Source organism: Archocentrus centrarchus, chromosome 24, assembly GCF_007364275.1.
Source record: "Archocentrus centrarchus isolate MPI-CPG fArcCen1 chromosome 24, fArcCen1, whole genome shotgun sequence".
NCBI lineage: Eukaryota > Metazoa > Chordata > Actinopteri > Cichliformes > Cichlidae > Archocentrus > Archocentrus centrarchus.
In genome coordinates, this window is record NC_044369.1 from 33,049,557 (window position 1) to 33,067,920 (window position 18,364).

An 18,364-nucleotide genomic window follows, 5' to 3' on the forward strand; every position below is an offset into this window, starting at 1 on the left:
TTTCCTCCTGAAAGGTGGTATCCTTTATTGCCAGCAGGGGCCGCATGTACAGCTGATGGTTCCCAGAGATGTCATGGAAGTGGTACTGAACTTGGGACACTCTGTGCCATGGGCAGGTCATTTAGGAAAAGGCAGAACCATTGCTTGCATTAGGAAATATTTCCACTGGCGTGGCCTGCATGCAGATGTGGCCCAATTCTGTAAAAGTTGCCCTCAGTGCCAGAAGACCTCTATCAAAATCCCCTCCAGAGCTCCACTCCAGCCTTTACCAATTATTAATACTACATTTGAGCAACTGGAAATGGACATTGTTGGACCGGTCGAAAAGCAAAGCAGGCAACCGTTATATGCTGGTAGAAACAGGCTATGCCACAAATGATCCTGAGGTTTTTCCTCAAGTCCATAAAAGCTAAATCTGTAGCATTCTCTCTAGTACAGTTTTTCTCAAGGGTTGGATCTCCTCATGAGATCCTGACAGACTGTGGAAATAATTTCATGTCAACTTTATTGAAACAGGAGTATCAGCTGCTTGGTACTAAAAGCCTAAGGATAACTCCATACCACCCTCAGATGGATGGCCTGACTGAGCGCTTTAACCAAACCTTGAAGCAAATTTTACGCAGATTTGTGACTGAAACAGGTACAGACTGGGACCAGTGGCTGCCTTACCACCACTTTGCATATAGAGAAGTACCCCAAGCTTCTACTGGCTTCTCTCCTTTTGAGCTGTTGTATTGTCATGAAGTCATGAAGGGGCCCACTCTCCTTACTAAATATATGGGAGGGGAGCAGGGCTGCTAATGCCATCTCTTATGTTGTGCAGATGAGAGAGAATGATTGAAGAAGATGACTATTCTAGCCCAAGCTCACATGCAAAGCTGACATCCATCATGGACAACCCCCATCACCCTCTGCATGAGACCGTGGGTGAGCTGAGCAGCTCCTTCAGTCAGAGACTGAAACATCCTCGCTGCAGGAAGGAGCGCTTTCACAGGTCATTCATCCCAACAGCAGTTAGACTGTATAACGCATCATAATGTCTTGGGTCACTTGGACACTTTACCTCCTCTGCCATCACTTTATCCTTACAGTCCAGATACATTTTATTTATTACACTCACCCATATAATGCATACCGTGTATGCTGTGTACCTTACCGGCTACAAATGTATATAATATTTTGATATCTGTATATAGTGTTTTGATGTGTGTGTATATGTGTGTATATGTACATGTGTGTATTGACTATATATTTTCTGTATATAGTGCTTATGTATATGTGTATAGTGTTTTTCTATTTTATTCTATTCTATTTTAGTTTTCTGTACTGAGCTGCTGTAATGCGCAAATTTCCCCGTCGTGGGATCATTAAAGTTTTATCTTATCTTATCTTATCTTATCTTATGGCGGACGCTCAGCAGCATCAGAAAGTCTGTATGATTGGTCAGCCCGACAGAGGTCATCTGGGGCAAAAAGAACTTGTACTGCTCCCACGCAGTGACACCAAGCTCCAAGTGAAATGGCAAGGACCCTTTGAAAACAGCACAGAATTGGAGCTACCACCTATAAGGTGGCCACTCCAGGTCAGTCTTGATCCAGTAGAGTTTTGCATGTAAACCCCCTAAAGGAGTGGGTAGAAAGACCTAAGAAGGCAGAAGTCTTAATGATAAGGGAGATTCAAAAGGCTGAAGATGTGAATGAGCAGTATCTGCCTTCAGCTTCTCCTCTGGACCTAGATCTTAATCATCTTCCAGAAGAAAAGCAACTCCAGGTGAGAGAATTATGTGGCTCTGAGGTCTTCCAGGAGAACCCTCGTAGGACAAATGTGGTTGAACATAACACTGTGTTAAAAGATGGGGCTTCTGTGAGACATCTGAGTTACAGGATTCCCAAACGGATGTTGACTTCACTGAGGAAGGAAGTGGACATAATGTTTTCTCTGGGGATCATTGAGCCATCCAAGAGTGAGTGGTGCAACCCAGTGGTCTTGGCCCCAAAGAAGGATGGTAGCATACGGTTTTGTATTGACTTTAGGTATTTGAATGCCATCTCAAAATTTGATTTATATCCTACACCCAGAATTGAAGTCAGATATGGATCCTTGCAAAGGCAGGTACCAATCACTCAAAGCTCCAGGGAACTGACCAGCTTTCAGACACCATGGGGTCTATTCCAATTCACCGTTCTGCCTTTTGGATTAAATGGAGAACCTGCAGCATTTCAGAGGCTGATGGCTCAGGAACTGTACTGTGTGGATTGTCAGAATTTGCTTGACAATATTGTGATTTATAGCCTCACCTGGGAGGAGCACCTCAAACATCTGGGAGAGGTCCTAGGGCGTCTCCGGGCAGCCACGTTAACTGTTAATCTATCCAAGTGTGTCTCTGCTAAGGCTGAAATTGAATACTTGGGTTTTTTCATTGGAAATTGAGTAATAAAACCACAAGTAAATAAAATAAGTGCTCTTGAGTCCTGTTCCTTGCCACAGACAAGAAAACAACTTAGATAATTTCTGAGTAATAACAAGTTTCTATCACTGATTTATCCCTCATTTTTGTGCTAGGGCAGCTCCCCTCACTAATCTAACAGAGTCTAGGTGTCCCAACCAGATCCAGGGAACAGAGGAGGCAGAGGTGGCCTCCCAGGACATCAGGCAGTCACTCAGTAAGAGTCCAGCCTTGTATAGCCCAAATTTTGAAAAACTTTTATTCTTCAAACTGATGCTTCAGACAGGGGTCTGGGGGTGGTCCTTCTCCAGAGACCACCAGATGAACGATATCCTGTTCCTTTCATCAGTCATTAAATGGTCCCAAGGGAGCTGAGGTATTCGGCAGTGGAAAAGGAGGCCCTGGCAATCAAGTGTGCACTTGACTCCCTGAAGTATTACTTTTTGGGAAGAGAATTTACTTTGGAAACAGACCACAAAGCTCTTCAGTGGCTGGAGAGAATGAAGAATACGAATCCCCAGATGGTACCTCGCAATGCTGCCATTCAGTTTCACTGTCCATCACATCCCAGGCAAGAACAGTTATACAGCAGATTACCTATCTCACTGTCCCAATGAGACATTTAAGTGGGGGGAGTGTGTGATGGTTGTCTACAACTACAGAATTGGTCATATTTATTTATATTTGTATAAATATAGTAGGGTTTTATAAATATAGGATTTTATATTTCCATTTCTTGTCCTTTTTTGGGTACTATAAAACCCACAATATGGAAATTACACCTGTGCCTATATGTTTTTGGCTGCTTGGTCCATGAGAGCATCAGAGCAGCAAAACTGAACCATAAACTCAGAACTGAAGACAGCTTCAACAACAATAACCCCCTTTTGTGTGGGAAGATATACAAGGCTACAAAAGAACAGCCAGTGTACCTGTATAATGTATTTCCTCCACAGCCACCCTGACTCCATATCAGTTTGCTTATAGGGCAAACAGATCAACAGAGGATGCAATCACCCTAGCTCTTCATTCTGCACTGAAGCATCTGGACCTTGCACTTTGACTGACTGAATTCTTGCATCACTTGCATTACTTCAATGTGGCCTTCAATGACATCCCAACACACTGGTGTCCAAAATTCACTTCCTTGGACTAACCATGTTAGGTTAGGCCATTGTTTCTCAAACTGGGCGGTGCAGGGTCATTACAGGTGGAGTGTGTTTTCTTCTTCAGGGCGGAAGAAGAAAACGTTAGCACAGCAACTAGCTAAACTCTCCACCATCACCTTCTGCTGTGGCATGGGGGGCATGAATGGGGTATGATTTCTGCCAAATTTCTACAGATTAGATGCATAATTTTTGTACTTTTAAGATCCAACTAATCCCCAATAGCTAGGGGAAATGAAAACTGCAAACAGCAAACAAGAGTTTGGGTCTCAGGAGAATGATCTGTAAAACTAATACAGTGATCCCTCACCTATCGCAGGGGTTACGGTCCAGAGACCCCTGCAATAGGTGAAAATTCACGAAGTAGTGGTGTTATATTTATTTTATCATTTATAAATATTTTAAGGCTTTATAAGCCCTTCCCACACTCCTAGAAAACTTTCCCCCTCTCTTATTAATTCAATTTCAATTCAATTTTATTTATATAGCACCAAATCACAACAGTCGCCTCAAGGTGCTTTGTATTGTGGGTAAAGACCCTACAATAATACAGAGAAAACCCAACAGTCAAAACGACCCCCTATGAGCAGCACTTGGTGACAGTGGGAAGGAAAAACTCCCTTTAACAGGAAGAAACCTCCAGCAGAACCAGGCTCAGGGAGGGGGGGTCATCTGCTGAGGGGGGGGGGGGGGGGACAGAGATTAATAATAACTAATGATTAAATCCAGAGTGGGGTATAAACAGAGTAAGGTGAATGAAACAAAACACTCAGTGCATTATGGGAACCCCCCCCCAGCAGCCTAAGCCTATAGCAGCATAACTAAGGGAGGGTTCAGGGTCACCTGATCCTAACTATAAGCTTGATCAAAAAGGAAAGTTTTAAGTTTTATTAAAACTTTCTTATTAACACCGTGTGATCACCACTGAAGCACCCGTTACCTAACCCTATGAGCCATGAACAGCTGGTTAACACAGAGCGTAACCCCTGAGTCAGCTGATCAAAGGAAGTTTGTCGTAATTATGCGACCGTTTGTCCTACTGGAAAAATTCAGTTTCTGAAAGCTGAGAAACTCCGCTTCATAGACAACATATGTTATTATGGTAATTGTTACTGGAAGTCCACGAATGGCAGCAATTTGAAGTATGTTGTGTCTCTGAGGACACATTCAACATTATATTAAACACTTTCTACACTCTTAAACCTACATAATTTTAACAACATATAAAATTCTATATGGGTACTCACAAACTAAAATATACTACAACTTGAATGATGAAGATGATGAATTATGTAGCTGTGCAGTACTGATGGAGACGAAGGTGATGAGATGAATGTACAGTACTGCACAGCCAAGAAGTGCATTACAGCTCTTCTGAAGGCACTGCTGGAGGCTGGATCCTCAGCTTTAGTGAGCATTTCAGCATCTAACGACTCTTGTTCTTTAGCCCCAGAGAGAAGATTCAGTGCCTCTGGAAACTATTTTTTAATGCCAGAACAATTTCATCATTCATCTTCAGCCCTCTTCGGTCTCTTCAGACTCAGGCGGAGGAAATCACTTGGATGGATGATGACATTTCTCCCGTCATGTCTAGATGAGCTGAACAAACTGTTTGGGGATTTCCTTGCCCTGGAGTGTATTCTTTAGATTCTTCTGCCTTGTTTTCATCAGCAGCAGCCAGCAGTAAAAACCCACTGTTAACTATTGTCTTGCAGTCATCAAACTGTAAGAAAGTTATTCAGCCAAATATTATCCTTGGAAGTGTAAAACTGAGCTAAAACAGTGAACTAATTTTAGACTAGCATTTATGAGGTGAAAAGAAATACCAGAACAGCTGGATAACAGTGTTCTGTGGTGTCTGCTGAACATATAACTAAGCAACTAGTTTAGTTTTATTCAAGTTTAGTGTTATTTTTATACATTTGTGGTCAGAAGTATACATACACTCATCGTGGACATGAATTGTGGTAATTTGGGGCCTTTAATGATTTCTTTGAATTGTTCTTTTTCCAGGGAGGAATGACTGCACAGTATAAATCTTTAATAACTGTTTAAAGCAAGGATTAGGTGGACAAGTTTGAATTTATTTTTGGATTTTCTGTAATCCATAATTAAGAACATAAAGCCATCTGTCTGAGCATCTTCATCGATTTTACATGTTGCTCTCAGGATGTGTCTTCTCTTTTTTTTTTCCATTCTTTCCTGTTGTTCCCTTCTCTCTAAATTTGATACCATCTCTTTCCCTCACTTATTATCTGGTGAATTTTAATCCCATTGATTTTCACAAAGTTAACATTAGAGTTAAAAACATACCTGAAAGCTCAGGAGGCAGCAGGACTCATCCAAAGGAGGGCTGTTTTAAACATTATAAACCTAAACCTTGCTCAGACTGATTCTGTCATTTTTGCAGCCCAAAGTGGTTGAGTTGCAGTAATGTGAAGCACACATGGTGAAATCTGGGAGTAGCTGATTTTTATGTCTGTGTTCAGACAGAAGAACGTTGTGAGTCCTTTGTGTTACGATGATACTAAATATCTTTGTAAAGTGTTTCTTCTCTTCCTTCTACTGTTGGAGTTTTCTCTGTAGCACAAACAGCGATTTTTTTGTGTTGTTTTTAACTTCTGTCTATCAGAACCATACATACCATATTGAAGTGTAGATCAGTTTACAGCCGTTAATGTGATTGTTAGTGTGTCAGATTAATGCCTGAATCTAACATATGTAATATTGGCTTTAATGAGTTCCTGCAGCCTCGCACAGCTTGCAGAAAAAAACAAGAGTGATGCACATATTTATGCACATGGTGCAGTAAGAGTACATTCATTAGTTTAAAATTTTATTGTCACATGCAGAGTAAAGAAACATGTTTCCCTGTAAAATAAAATTCTGTCTTTGCTGTCCACAACAGATGCCAGGCAAAAAAAGTAATATAGATAATAATAGAAGAAATGATCATTTAAAAATCACACAAAATAATAAATAAATAATAAATAAATAATAAAGTCCATATTTATGAAATTTGGTAGGCTATATCAGTTGTGTAGTGGAGTAAACAGCAATGTGTGCAATTGCACATTTGCAAATTGTAAAATGTAGATAGTCAAATGTAGTTGCAAGCTGAGGTAGACCATGGTTGTAAACTCCTATCAGATGTTTAGTAGTCTAATGGCTTTGGGGGCCTTTAGTCTTCTATACCTCCACCCTGAGGGTAGGAGTGTGATGTGCCCATGTTGGGTGGGTAGACATACCAAACATCCTCAGCCTCCCCAGCAGGTACAGCCACTGTGGAGCCCTCTTAACCAGCTGAGTGGTGTTAAATGTCCAAGTGAGGTCCTCACTGAGAGACACCAGGTGTTCAAAGCAGCTCACCCTCTCCACTTCAAGCTCCCAAATAAACAGTGGCCGGTGGGGCTCCTCTCCTTCTTTCATTAGTGCACAGGTTGGGATCTGACAGTGTACAGGTGCTGGTCATAAAATTAGAATATGATGAAAAATTTGATTTATTTCAGTACTTCCATTCAAATAGTGATACTCGTATATTATATTCATTCATTACACACAGACTGATATATTTCAAAATTTGTTTCTTTTAATTTTGATGATTTTAACTGACAACTAATGAAAACCCCAAATTCAGTATCTCAGAAAATTTGAATATTACTTAAGACCAAAAAAAAGGATTTTTAGAAAGGCCAACTGAAAAGTATGAACATGAAAAGTATGAACATGTACAGCACTCAGTACTTAGATGGGGCTCCTTTTGCCTGGATTACTGCAGCAATGCGGCGTGGCATGGAGTCGATCAGGCTGCGGCACTGCTCAGGTGTTATGAGAGCCCAGGTTGCTCTGATAGCCTTCAGCTCTGCTGAATAGTTGGGTCTGGATCTTGAGTTTTTGAGTTTGGGGTCTGACTGCTTGAGGCTGTGGACAGGTATCTTTTATACAGGTGATGAGGTCAAACAGGTGCCATTAATACAGGTAACGAGTGAAGGACAGAAGGGCTTCTTAAAGGAGAAGTTACAGGTCTGTGAGAGCCAGAAATCTTGCTTATTTGATATTGAACAAATACTTATCTTCCACCATGATTTACAAATAAATTCTTTAAAAATCCTACAGTGTGATTTCCTGGATTTTATTTTTTCTCATTTTGCCTCTCATTGTTGAAGTGTACAGACCTAGATGTACCGATGTAGGAGAATTTGCACAATCAGTGGCTGACTAAATACTTTTTTTGGCCCACTGTATATTCCAGTATGAACATTTGTGTGAGTGAACCTTTGTCTTTAGCACAGTAATGATGGAGGTATCTATAGAAGTCCTGATGGGTTAAAGTATATCTTTCACACACGGTTTTAAAATCAATAAGCTCTTGATTGTCGATTAAAAGGCATGACGTAGTGATCCCTGGCTTCTCCCATTGGGTGAAACTTCTGTCCATTTGAGCTGACTCAAAGTCAGGATTGTGTGCTGGCCACCTTAATACACAGATTTCATTTTGGAGGTTTTGCAATGGCAGCAGGGTGGCGCAGTGGTTAGCACTGCTGCCTCACAGTTAGAATACCATCTGGAAGGCCTGGGTTCGATTCCACCTTGGCCCAGGTCTCTCCCTCTCTCTGTGTGGAGTTTGCATGTTCTCCCCGTGCTTGCGTGGGTTTCCTCCGGGTACTCCGGTTTCCTCCCACATTCCAAAGACATGCACTTACTGGGGTTAGGTTAATTGGCTAATCTAAATTGCCCATAGGTGTGAATGAGAGCATGAATGTGAGTGTGAAAGGTCGTCTGTCCCTCTGTGTTGGCCCTGCAACAGGCTGGCGACCTGTTCAGGGTGTACCCTGCCTCTCGCCCTATGACAGCTAGGATAGGCTCTAGCCCCCCCCGTGACCCTTAACAAGATGTGCGGAAGCGAATGGATGGATGGATGAAGGTTTCGCAATGTCTAACCAAGTATTTATTGTGAGTTTGATCCAGTGATTCTGGGTATCATGTTTGGCAGCCACTGGGCTGCCTGGTAAGCTCCGTAATGGGTTGTTTGACTGTGACTCTGTATAGTCCTTGTTACACCAGAGCATGGCCTGTCTTAACTGTGCTGCTATGTAGTAGTCTTTGAGTCAAGCCCATTCCCCCGCTAAATCTGGGTAAGGTGTTTGTTTTTATCACTATTATTCTATTACCTAAGTGTAATGACAGAAGGGTCCATCTATCCAGGTCTGCTTTTATGCATATGTTAATAGGCAGATAGTTTTCAGCATAGAGTTCAGATACCTCCTTTTTTAGTCTAACTCCAAAATATTTGATAGAGCTGGAATCCAATTAAATGTATAATTTGCTTCAAAGTCAGGTGCAGGGTTAAAGTTAAAGGCTAAGACTTGTGTTTTTTCAATATTCAGAGTATAGCCTGGTAAGTTAAAAAGGCACCTTTTAAACTGTGATATCTCAGGCAGTTTTATTGTTATCGACACCCCACCCCATAAGCACCCCTGCTTCAGAAACATGTCCTTGTGCTCATACTGGGACCGTTTTTACAGGGAGCCACAGTCTCTGCTCGTTCTAGGGTCCTTCAGCAGGGTTCTCTGTGCATTGTCTCGCTTCCTCAGAGGGAGAGAACTTAAACCAGCCACCAATCAGAAACAAGCTGTTTCTGATTGGTGGATTCAAACAGACTTTTCAGGTCTGTTTCTGCTGGACTGCATTTTAGCAAGAAATTATTAACATGCTTTCACTCTGACCGACTTATTAGGCTGTCGGGGAGACCTTTGGCCATTTCACAAGTTTCACCTGTGAACGCTTCGCGAGGTCCACGTGTGTCCAAAACATCATCCAGCTCTTTATTTGGTCATCTGTCTCAACTCTGCTCCCACAAAGCTGTCACCTGCCTCACACAGGCTGTCTCCACCTGGTCATTTTGACTGCATTATTCTAATGTTAAAATATATAGCTGCTTAAAAAATATTAGTTCCCAATGAATTTTAAATGTTTTTCAGTAATTCTCAGTCACTTTCAAATTAATTTTCTATTATTTCTATTATATAATCTATCTAGATTTTTTATCTATTTATCCTATTTTTCATCATTTATTGGTTGAGTTCATTCAGTTCCATACAAGCAAAATTATCTAAGACCGAGGCCTCTCTGTTTTTGATGCCATTTAGCTGCCAATTACGTTTTTCATTTCTTGGAAAGTAGTTTCATCAAATTCAGTTCAGATTTGTTTTCATTTGTTGCTTTACTCTAATTATCTTACTGCTAATTTTGCATTTTAGCTGGTTGATATTTTTTATAGTTTGATGCAGTTAAAGTAGTTCAGCAGCTTCATCCAGATCAGTGTGATGTAACAGTGATGCTGCAGTAACTACAGTAAATGTTTCAGAGGAACTGACTGACAGTCTGACAGCTGCAGCTGCCTCATTATAAATCCGTGACATCATCGCTGTCTCCGTCCTTACAGCCTGTTGACGAGTGAACGGCTGTAAAAGCTTCATGTTACAAAAATAACAAACTAACGTCTAACTGGGATTTCAGCGCTTGTAGAAACATAAACGTCTGCAGATGAATTCGCTCCCCTGACGCTCTCACAGCCACTTTATGAAGGAGGAAATGAATGGGAGTGTCAGACAGGTGGGTCAGGTGCAGCAGGAGGGGCGGAGTCAGAGAGACAGTTTGTTGGATAAAACCTGCCAGGTTAGGGTCACAGAGTCTGTTACCATGATAACAAACCCAGAGTTGTAGCTAAACCTGCTTCCTGGAATGGGACCATTATGTGCCCAGCGATTTTGAGGTTTTGAGGAATGAGAAATGCAAAAGCTGAAAATATTTCCATAATCATAAAGCCCGGGGAAAATTCTTGTGCAATGTGGAAGCAAATAAGTTGCATAATAAAACTATGTGGCAAACCAACCATAGCAGGTGAACCTAAGACTGGGAATTAGTTGGTTTCTTGCAATAAACAAGTTGCTTATGACTTTAACAGCATCTAATTTGGAGAAGGCTGTCCCAGTCTGTTTTAAAAGGCACAGAGGAGCTACTTAGACCTTGCTGTTAGAGAAAGCTTTGCCTCTGTCTAAGAAAATCTTTCCTGGTGGCAATGTTTTATGCTTTATGAGGAATGGCCTACCTTAAAGCACCATCTCAAGCTTTGCAGTCTGTGGCCAGCTGTAGTATAGACGTGATTTTCAGCAGTTATTATTCACAATGCTCATCATTGTGGATAATAAACTAGCTCATGCTGAGCTATTCATCAAAGTTCAGCTCTGTCTTCTTACTTGACTGATAAGTTGTCCCCAGTAGCTCAGGTTTGAGGTAAGGTTGTCAAAAACAATTAGGTAGAGTAGGTGACCTGCTCTACCTCTTAAGCTACAGCACATTAGAAAGTGCCTTGAGTGCTCATGCAGAGTAGAAAAGCACTATATAAGAACCAGGCAATTTACCATTTCAATGAAAATCATCATGGTTTAAGTATAATGTATGCAAGGGCTGTTTGATTAGCGCTGAAATAAGTCTAATATGAAGAGACAAAGGACAGTGAGTCAAAAGTAAAATGTCTGTGGAACCATTTATGAGAGCTTGGGTGAGCTAGCTCAACTGTGTCCTTGTGATTTGCCCTTCATCCAGCCAAACAGCTATCTGTCACACCCTGAGTGTGACTCATTACACTGAGATTCCATCTGCTATGAAAGACACTTGCAGGGTAGACTGGCACATACTGTGACATCAGCCCCCGTCTCCTTGTCCTCCCCCTTCACTTCAGCCAAACAAATTTACAGAGTACAGAGGCGCACGCAGAGATGCAACCACAGTGTTATGTAACAGGACAAACAGGGTGATTGGGTGTGTTGAGAAATGTATTTTTGCATTTCCATCAGTGGTCTTGCTGTAGCTTGGGCAAAGAGAATATGATGTGATAATCTAAATTTTGCTGATCTAGTAATATACTTAATGTAACATTTAATTTGAAACAATGTGTTTGAATCAGTTGAATCTTTGAAGCAACACTGTGGTGAAGACCAAAATGGTGAAAACATGACTCAAATCCAGTCCAAGATTGTTGCAAACATCAACAGAGAGAAATCCAACAGTGGAACCTACTGTACCTTTGTCATTACCTTTGTCATCATTGGGGTGGCTGTAGCTCAGTAGGTAGAGCAGGTCACCAGTGTATTTGTGCTTGTGTTTCTTGTATATATATTCTTATATTTCAAGTGTAAAAAGTCAAGATTGTCTAATCTGCAAGGGGTGGGAGACCTCGTACCCTACACAGATTTTTTAGCGGTGTCTTTGAATAATCACATTATAAATTAATTTTAATGTGAGTTTGATGATTGGGAGTAAACTGTCAGTCTCATCACAGCCGGTTTACTCCTTTCACCACCGCTGGAGACTGCACTTCAGCTGGGGGGAGTACAGCGGGTTCAGCGGTTTGTAAACCGACTCCTCCTTGGCCCACAATTGCTCCGCCAGAACAAACGTCTCAGCCCAAAAGACGTCTATGAAAGCCATGTGTGGTGGAGCCGGAGATGGGGGCTTGATTGTGTGCTCTGAGATGATTGTTTGTTGTATTTTGGTGCTATATAACATGAATTCAATTGAATTGAATTGAAGCCTCCAAAGCTGTCACGGAAGTCCATGCCTCTGGAGACAGGACTAGTGTAGCCAGAGTAATCTGGCTCTCAATGATCAGATCAGTGGGAAGAATGCTCTGGAGAATCTGTGATTAAGACACTTTGAAGAGAGGACCAGGGAAGGCCTAAAAGACCACTGGGGAGGGTAGGAGGGAAAGGGGTGAGGGGCAGAGCTCATTTCAGTTAGTTACTTCTTTGACCACCACAATCTCCTTCATGTTCTGGCTCTGTCTAAAAAGTTCTATAAAGAAACAGCCCTCACTGTGAACTGTAATACTCCAATAAAAACTCGTCTGCTGGCTCATTACCCTCCATGATTTGATGAGGCGACAGCGTTGACTAGTACCAACGTTGAGGTCTTTGTCTCCCACATACTGAACATTGCCACTTTCTTGCTCTCCGCCACAGGTGGAAATTCTACTTTCACCTTTGTTCCGCTGGTTATGAGGTTCTCTGTTTACTGGTCTTCCATCCTGGCTTCTTCACGCTGTTGTGCTTCAGCCAGGCTTGCTTTATTTCAGTTCAATTCAATTACATTTTATTAATATAACAGCAAATCACAACAGTGGCCTCAAGGAACTGTATATTGTAAGTAAAAGATCCTACAATAATAGAAAGAAATCCTCAGTAAACGGACAACCCTCTATGAGCAAGCACTTGGCCACAGTAGGAAGGAACAACTCCCTTTTAGAGCTCCGGCAGAACCCGGCTCAGGGAGTGCCAGCCATCACCAGTTTGGGGTGAGGGAAGGGAGGCAAAAGACACACCGTGGATGAGATGAGATGAGAGACAAGAGACAAGAGTTTAATAACAACTAATGATTACATGCAAAGTGGCGTATGAGGCACTGCCTCCCATCCTACTTTTAAAATACCCTGGCCTACAAGAACTAAAAGTAAGCCTTCAGCCTAAGACCAAAGTGTTATTTGGGGGTAAAAAGGTACTATGAGATTTCTAAGATAAGATGGGGCCCAATTATTTAAGACAGAAGGAGAAGGATAAATAGAACCCAATATGGGAGAAAGTTACTCACAGTGTTACTGGAGGCCAAAGTAATACCATCCAGACTAAGTATCTGGTTTGTAAGATTTGTGGGGCCGAGTACAAGAACTTCAGTTTTATCTGAATTTAGAAACAGGAAATTAGAGGTCATCCAGGCCTTAATGTCTTTAAGACATTCCTGCAGTTTAATTAATTGATGTGTGTCATCTGGCTTCATTGATAGATAAAACTGGGTATCATCTGCAAAACAATGAAAATGTATGCAATTTATGTATAATGTAAGTAAAATTGGTCCTAGCACAGAACCCTGTGGAACTCCATAATTAACCTTAGTGTGTGAAGAAGACTCCCCATTTATATGAACAAACTGGACTCTATTTGATGAATATGATTCAAACCACTGCAGTGCAGTACCTTTAATACCTATAGTATGCTCTAATCTCTGTAATAAAATGTTATGATCAACAGTATCAAAAGCTGCACTGAGGTCCAACAGGACAAGAACTGAGATGAGTCCACTGTCAGAGGCTGTAAGAAGATCATTTGTAACCTTCACTAATGCTGTTTCTGTACTGTGATGAATTCTGAAACCTGACTGAAACTCTTCAATTACTACATCTTACTATTCAATTAATGATGAATAGTAAGATGTCCTAGCTTTACGGAGGGCTTTTTTTTACAAAGCAACAAACTCTTTTTCCAGGCTAAATGAGCATCTTCTAAGTTAGTGAGACACCATTCCCTCTCCAGCTTACAGGTTATATGCTTTGAGCTGTGCGATTGTGTGTTATACCACGGAGTCAGGCACTTCTGATTTGAAGGTTTCTTTTTCAGAGGAGCCACAGTATCAAGAGTCATAAGCATTGAGGATGTAACATAATGAACTATAATTGACCTCTGTGGGAGCAGAGTTTAGGTAGCTGCTCTCACTGTGTTGGCACTTGACACTGAAGAGCATAATGAAGGAATTATACCCTTAAACTTAGTTACAGCACTTTCAGAAAGACTTCTACTGTAATGAAATTTATTCTCCACTTCTGTGTAATTCATTAATGTAAATGTAAATGGCCCTCAGGCAGGAGGGGGCTTTCAATAAATACAGTTAAATGATTAATTTATGTGCCATATGTCAGCAGAAGCTCCAGAGTATGATTAAAGTGGTGGGTGGGCTCCTTTATATTTTGAGCAAAGCCAATTGAATCTAACAATAGATTAAATGCAGTGTTGAGGCTGTCATTTTCAGCATCTACATGGATGGATTATCAATCACCCAATAATTGATAATGAGTGATTCATTTCAATTTTATTTATATAGCACCAAATCACAACAGTCACCTCAAGGCAGTTTATATTGTAAGGTAAAGAGCGTACAATAATGTAATGTGATGAAATTAATAGTTAGTAATATGAAGTATGAATTCTTATTACTTCATGACATGTCATAAAATTACGACAGCTACTCCTTATAAATCATTTTTGATACAATGTATCTAATATTACTCTCGGCATTGTAAATATCTTAAAATATCTGTGAAGTGGTCAGTTATTATGAGTTCAGTTTTTTTTTGGAAGATTTATATAATTTAACCTTTTGTTCAATAGTCACTGAGACATGGATAGAATCACCAGTCAAATCTTATCAAAACACTTAGAAACTTGGCAGATCTTTCCCAAAATAAAGTTTTCAAAAACGTATAAGCAACTTAAGCATGTGTGTCCATTTGATAACAGGCAAAGTGTAATATCCACACAGTGGACCAGCACATTTATTATGCGCCTTGCTGTGATATCCTTTATATGTCAGTAATGTGCGTCAAAGCAGGTGAAATTAATTCTAGGTGTCGTGGGCCTGATTCTATTGGGGCCTCTTGGTCAGGTCATGTTTGTAAATGAGAACTGGTTCTCAAACATTTTACCTGGTAACATAAAGGTTTTTAAAAAAAATTCTTGATGATTTATGCTTTCAGATTAGATGGATTAATTTCCCTGATATTTAACTTTATGTTATACTGTGTTATACTTATAATGAAAGCAGCAAACAAAGCATTTTAGGAGTTGCATTTTAGTAGTGCAAATTCTCTCTTTACTGAAGTGTGAAGACTCATTTCTAGCTGAATGCAATCAGGCTTTTTTATGTTCATCTGTCTCTGCTTATCTTCTCAGCACTCTGTGGAGGCTGTGAATGCTGGAGTGAATCCTGTTGGTGATACCTCCTACAACTCAAGCCACTGGGATCTGGGTAGTGCCTTCTTCTTTGCTGGAACTGTCATCACCACTATAGGTACTATGACTATGGACGGATACTGAAGCTTGTAGAAGAGCCCTGCAGGCTGGGCTGAACTCTGATCATCTGTGTGTGAGATGAAACATCTCAAAACTTTATCAGATTGTGACTTCAAAAGCATTTGGAAGATTTGGAAGGCAAAAAGAGTTTAATAAACACTGAATTCACAATGCTCAGCACTCAGCCAGACAGTTTTGGACCCTTTCATGAAGCAGAAATCTCCCCGCCTTTGTTAACAGACTCTAATCTGCAGTGATACATGTCAGTGATAATCATGGTGTCACCTGGTCCCAAGGAACAACTGTACATTATTGCAGCAAGATGGAACATTAGCAGAGTATATTCACGGGGTGATATTTCCAGCTCTAACTAGCAATTGGCTATAATCATTTGAAAAACACTCAAAGCATGGCAGCTAATGAAATGAAATTGCTTTTATTATCTATTAATTATTGAACACCAGTAATTTAGGCCACTCATTGCTGTGGTCAAATGGAGAAATTAATTTGCTGTGTGAAAGTAAAAATGGACTGCTATTTATATAGTGCTTGTCTACCTTATTGAGCATTCAGAGCACTTTTACACTTCTTCTTTTTCTTCTTCTTATTTCGGCTTATTTAGGGGTCACCACAGCGCATCACCTGCCTCCATCTCGCCCTAACAAACCCTCTGCATGTCCTCCTTAACTACATCCGTGAATCTTCTCTGTGGTCTTCCTCTTTTCCTCCTGCCTGGCAGCTCAAAATCCTTTGACCAGTATATTCACTATCCCTCCTCTGCACATGCCCAAATTATTTCAGCCTTACCTCTCTGTCACAGTCCTCATCCTTCTGTCACAGATCACCCACTCCAACCTCTCTTCTTCACCTTGCTTGTGTGCATTGCTTTGGATGGTTGACCCCAAGTATTTCTATCACTACTCCTTGTATGTTCACCTTCCCACCTGTCTCCCTCTCATTCACACCCATGGATTCTGTCTTGCTTCTGCTGACTTTCATTCCTCTTCTCTCCAGAGCATACCTCCACCTCTCCAGGCTCTCTTCCACCTGCTCCTTACTCTCAAAAGAGATCATAATGTCATCTGTAAATATATGGTTCATGGAGACTCCAGCCTGACCTCATCTGTCAACCTGTCCATTACAACTGCAAACAAGATGGGGTTCACAGCCAATAACTGATGTAATCCCAGCCCCCCATGTTTAACCGCACATCTCACCACTCACTGTCCTCATACATGTCCTCCGCCAGCCTCACATACTTCTCTGCCACCCCTGATTCCCTCATACAGTTCCTCTCTTGGTACCCTGTCGTATGCTTTCTCTAGATCCACAAGGACACAGTGAAACTCCTTCTGACCTTTTCGATACTGTCAAACCAAACCACATCTGTAGAGCTCTTTCTTGGCATGAAGTCCTACTGCTGCTTGCTGATCGTCACCTCTCTTTTTAGCCTAGCTTCAGCAGCTCTTTCCCATAGCTTCATGGTATGGCTAATCAACTTTATCCCTGTGTAGTTATTACAGCTCTGCACATCAGCCTTGTTCTTGAAAATTGGTACCAGTACACTTCTTCTCCATTCCTCAGGCATCCTCTCACTCTCCAAGATTGTATTAAACAATCTGGTTAAAAGGTCTACTGCCCTCCTAGACATCTCCATACCTCCACAGGTATGTCATCTGGACCAACTGCCTTTCCACTCTTCATTCTCTCCATAGTTGCCCTCACTTCCTCCTTACTAATCCTCCACACTTCCTGATTGACTAGTTGTCCTCCATCTGTCTTCTCTCTCTCATTTTCTACATTAACTAGCTCCCAGAGGTTTCCTTCTATCTTCTGTCATTAATACATTTCTATTTCTGTCCTTAATCACACTAACCTCCAGCACATCTTTTCTCTCCAACTAGCCAATCGATACATATCCTTTTCTCCTTCCTTAGTGTCTAGCCTCAGATACAACTCAATATAATCCCTTTCCTTTGCCATTGCCACCTCTCTTTGCTGTTCATCTTTGCTTCCCAGTACTCCTGTTTACTTTCATCATTTCCCTGATTATCCCACTTCATCCCACTTTTCTAACTTCTTCCTTTGAATACTTTCCTGTACTTCCTCAATCCACCACCAAGTCTACTTGTCCTCATTCCTCTGTCCAGAAGATTCAGTTCAATTCATCTGCATTTATATAGAGCCAAAATACAACAACAGTTACTTTATGGTGCTTTATATTGTAAGGTTAAAACTGTATAATAATACAGAGAAAACCCCAACAACCAGATGACCCCCTGAGCAAGCCCACTGTGACAGTGGGAAGGAAAAATGCCCTCTTTGGCTGTTTCCCTCAGCACTATGCTGTACTCTCCCAGTCATCTGGTAACTCTTCCCTACCACCCAGAGCCTGTCTCAACTCTTCCCTGAACTCGGAGCAACATTCTTCCTTTATCAGCTCCCACCATTTCATTCCTGTCTCTGCTTTCACTCACTTCCTCTTCTTGATTTCCAGAATCATCCTACAGACTACCATCTGATGCTGCTCAGCTGCATTCAACCCTGACACCACCTTGCAGTTTACTATTGCTTTCAGATTGCACTTGTAGTCTGCCTGTGTGTACCTTCCTCCACTCTCATAGCCCTACATGTCCGCTGAAGTTTGCTCCAATCACCACCCTCTCACCCTGGGCACACTCTCTAGCACTTCATCCAACAGAATTCTTCTTTCTCTTCTGGCATCCAACCTTTGGGGCATACACACTGACGACAGTCAAAATCACTCCTTCAATTTCCAGCGTCAATATCACGATCCTGTCAGACACTTCACTCAATTCAGTGCAATTCAGTTTATTTCAATTCAATTCTAT

General features: G+C 41.2%; 1 protein-coding gene across 1 annotated transcript in view; it reads left to right on the forward strand.

Moving 5' to 3' along the window:
* The window catches only part of kcnk10a (potassium channel, subfamily K, member 10a), a 62,836-nt gene that overhangs the window by 22,107 nt on the left and 22,365 nt on the right, over positions 1-18,364 (forward strand). Inside the window, exon 3 of the mRNA XM_030722317.1 lies at positions 15,393-15,510. Coding sequence (XP_030578177.1) covers positions 15,393-15,510 — 118 coding nt within the window. The remainder of the gene's footprint in view (positions 1-15,392; positions 15,511-18,364) is intronic.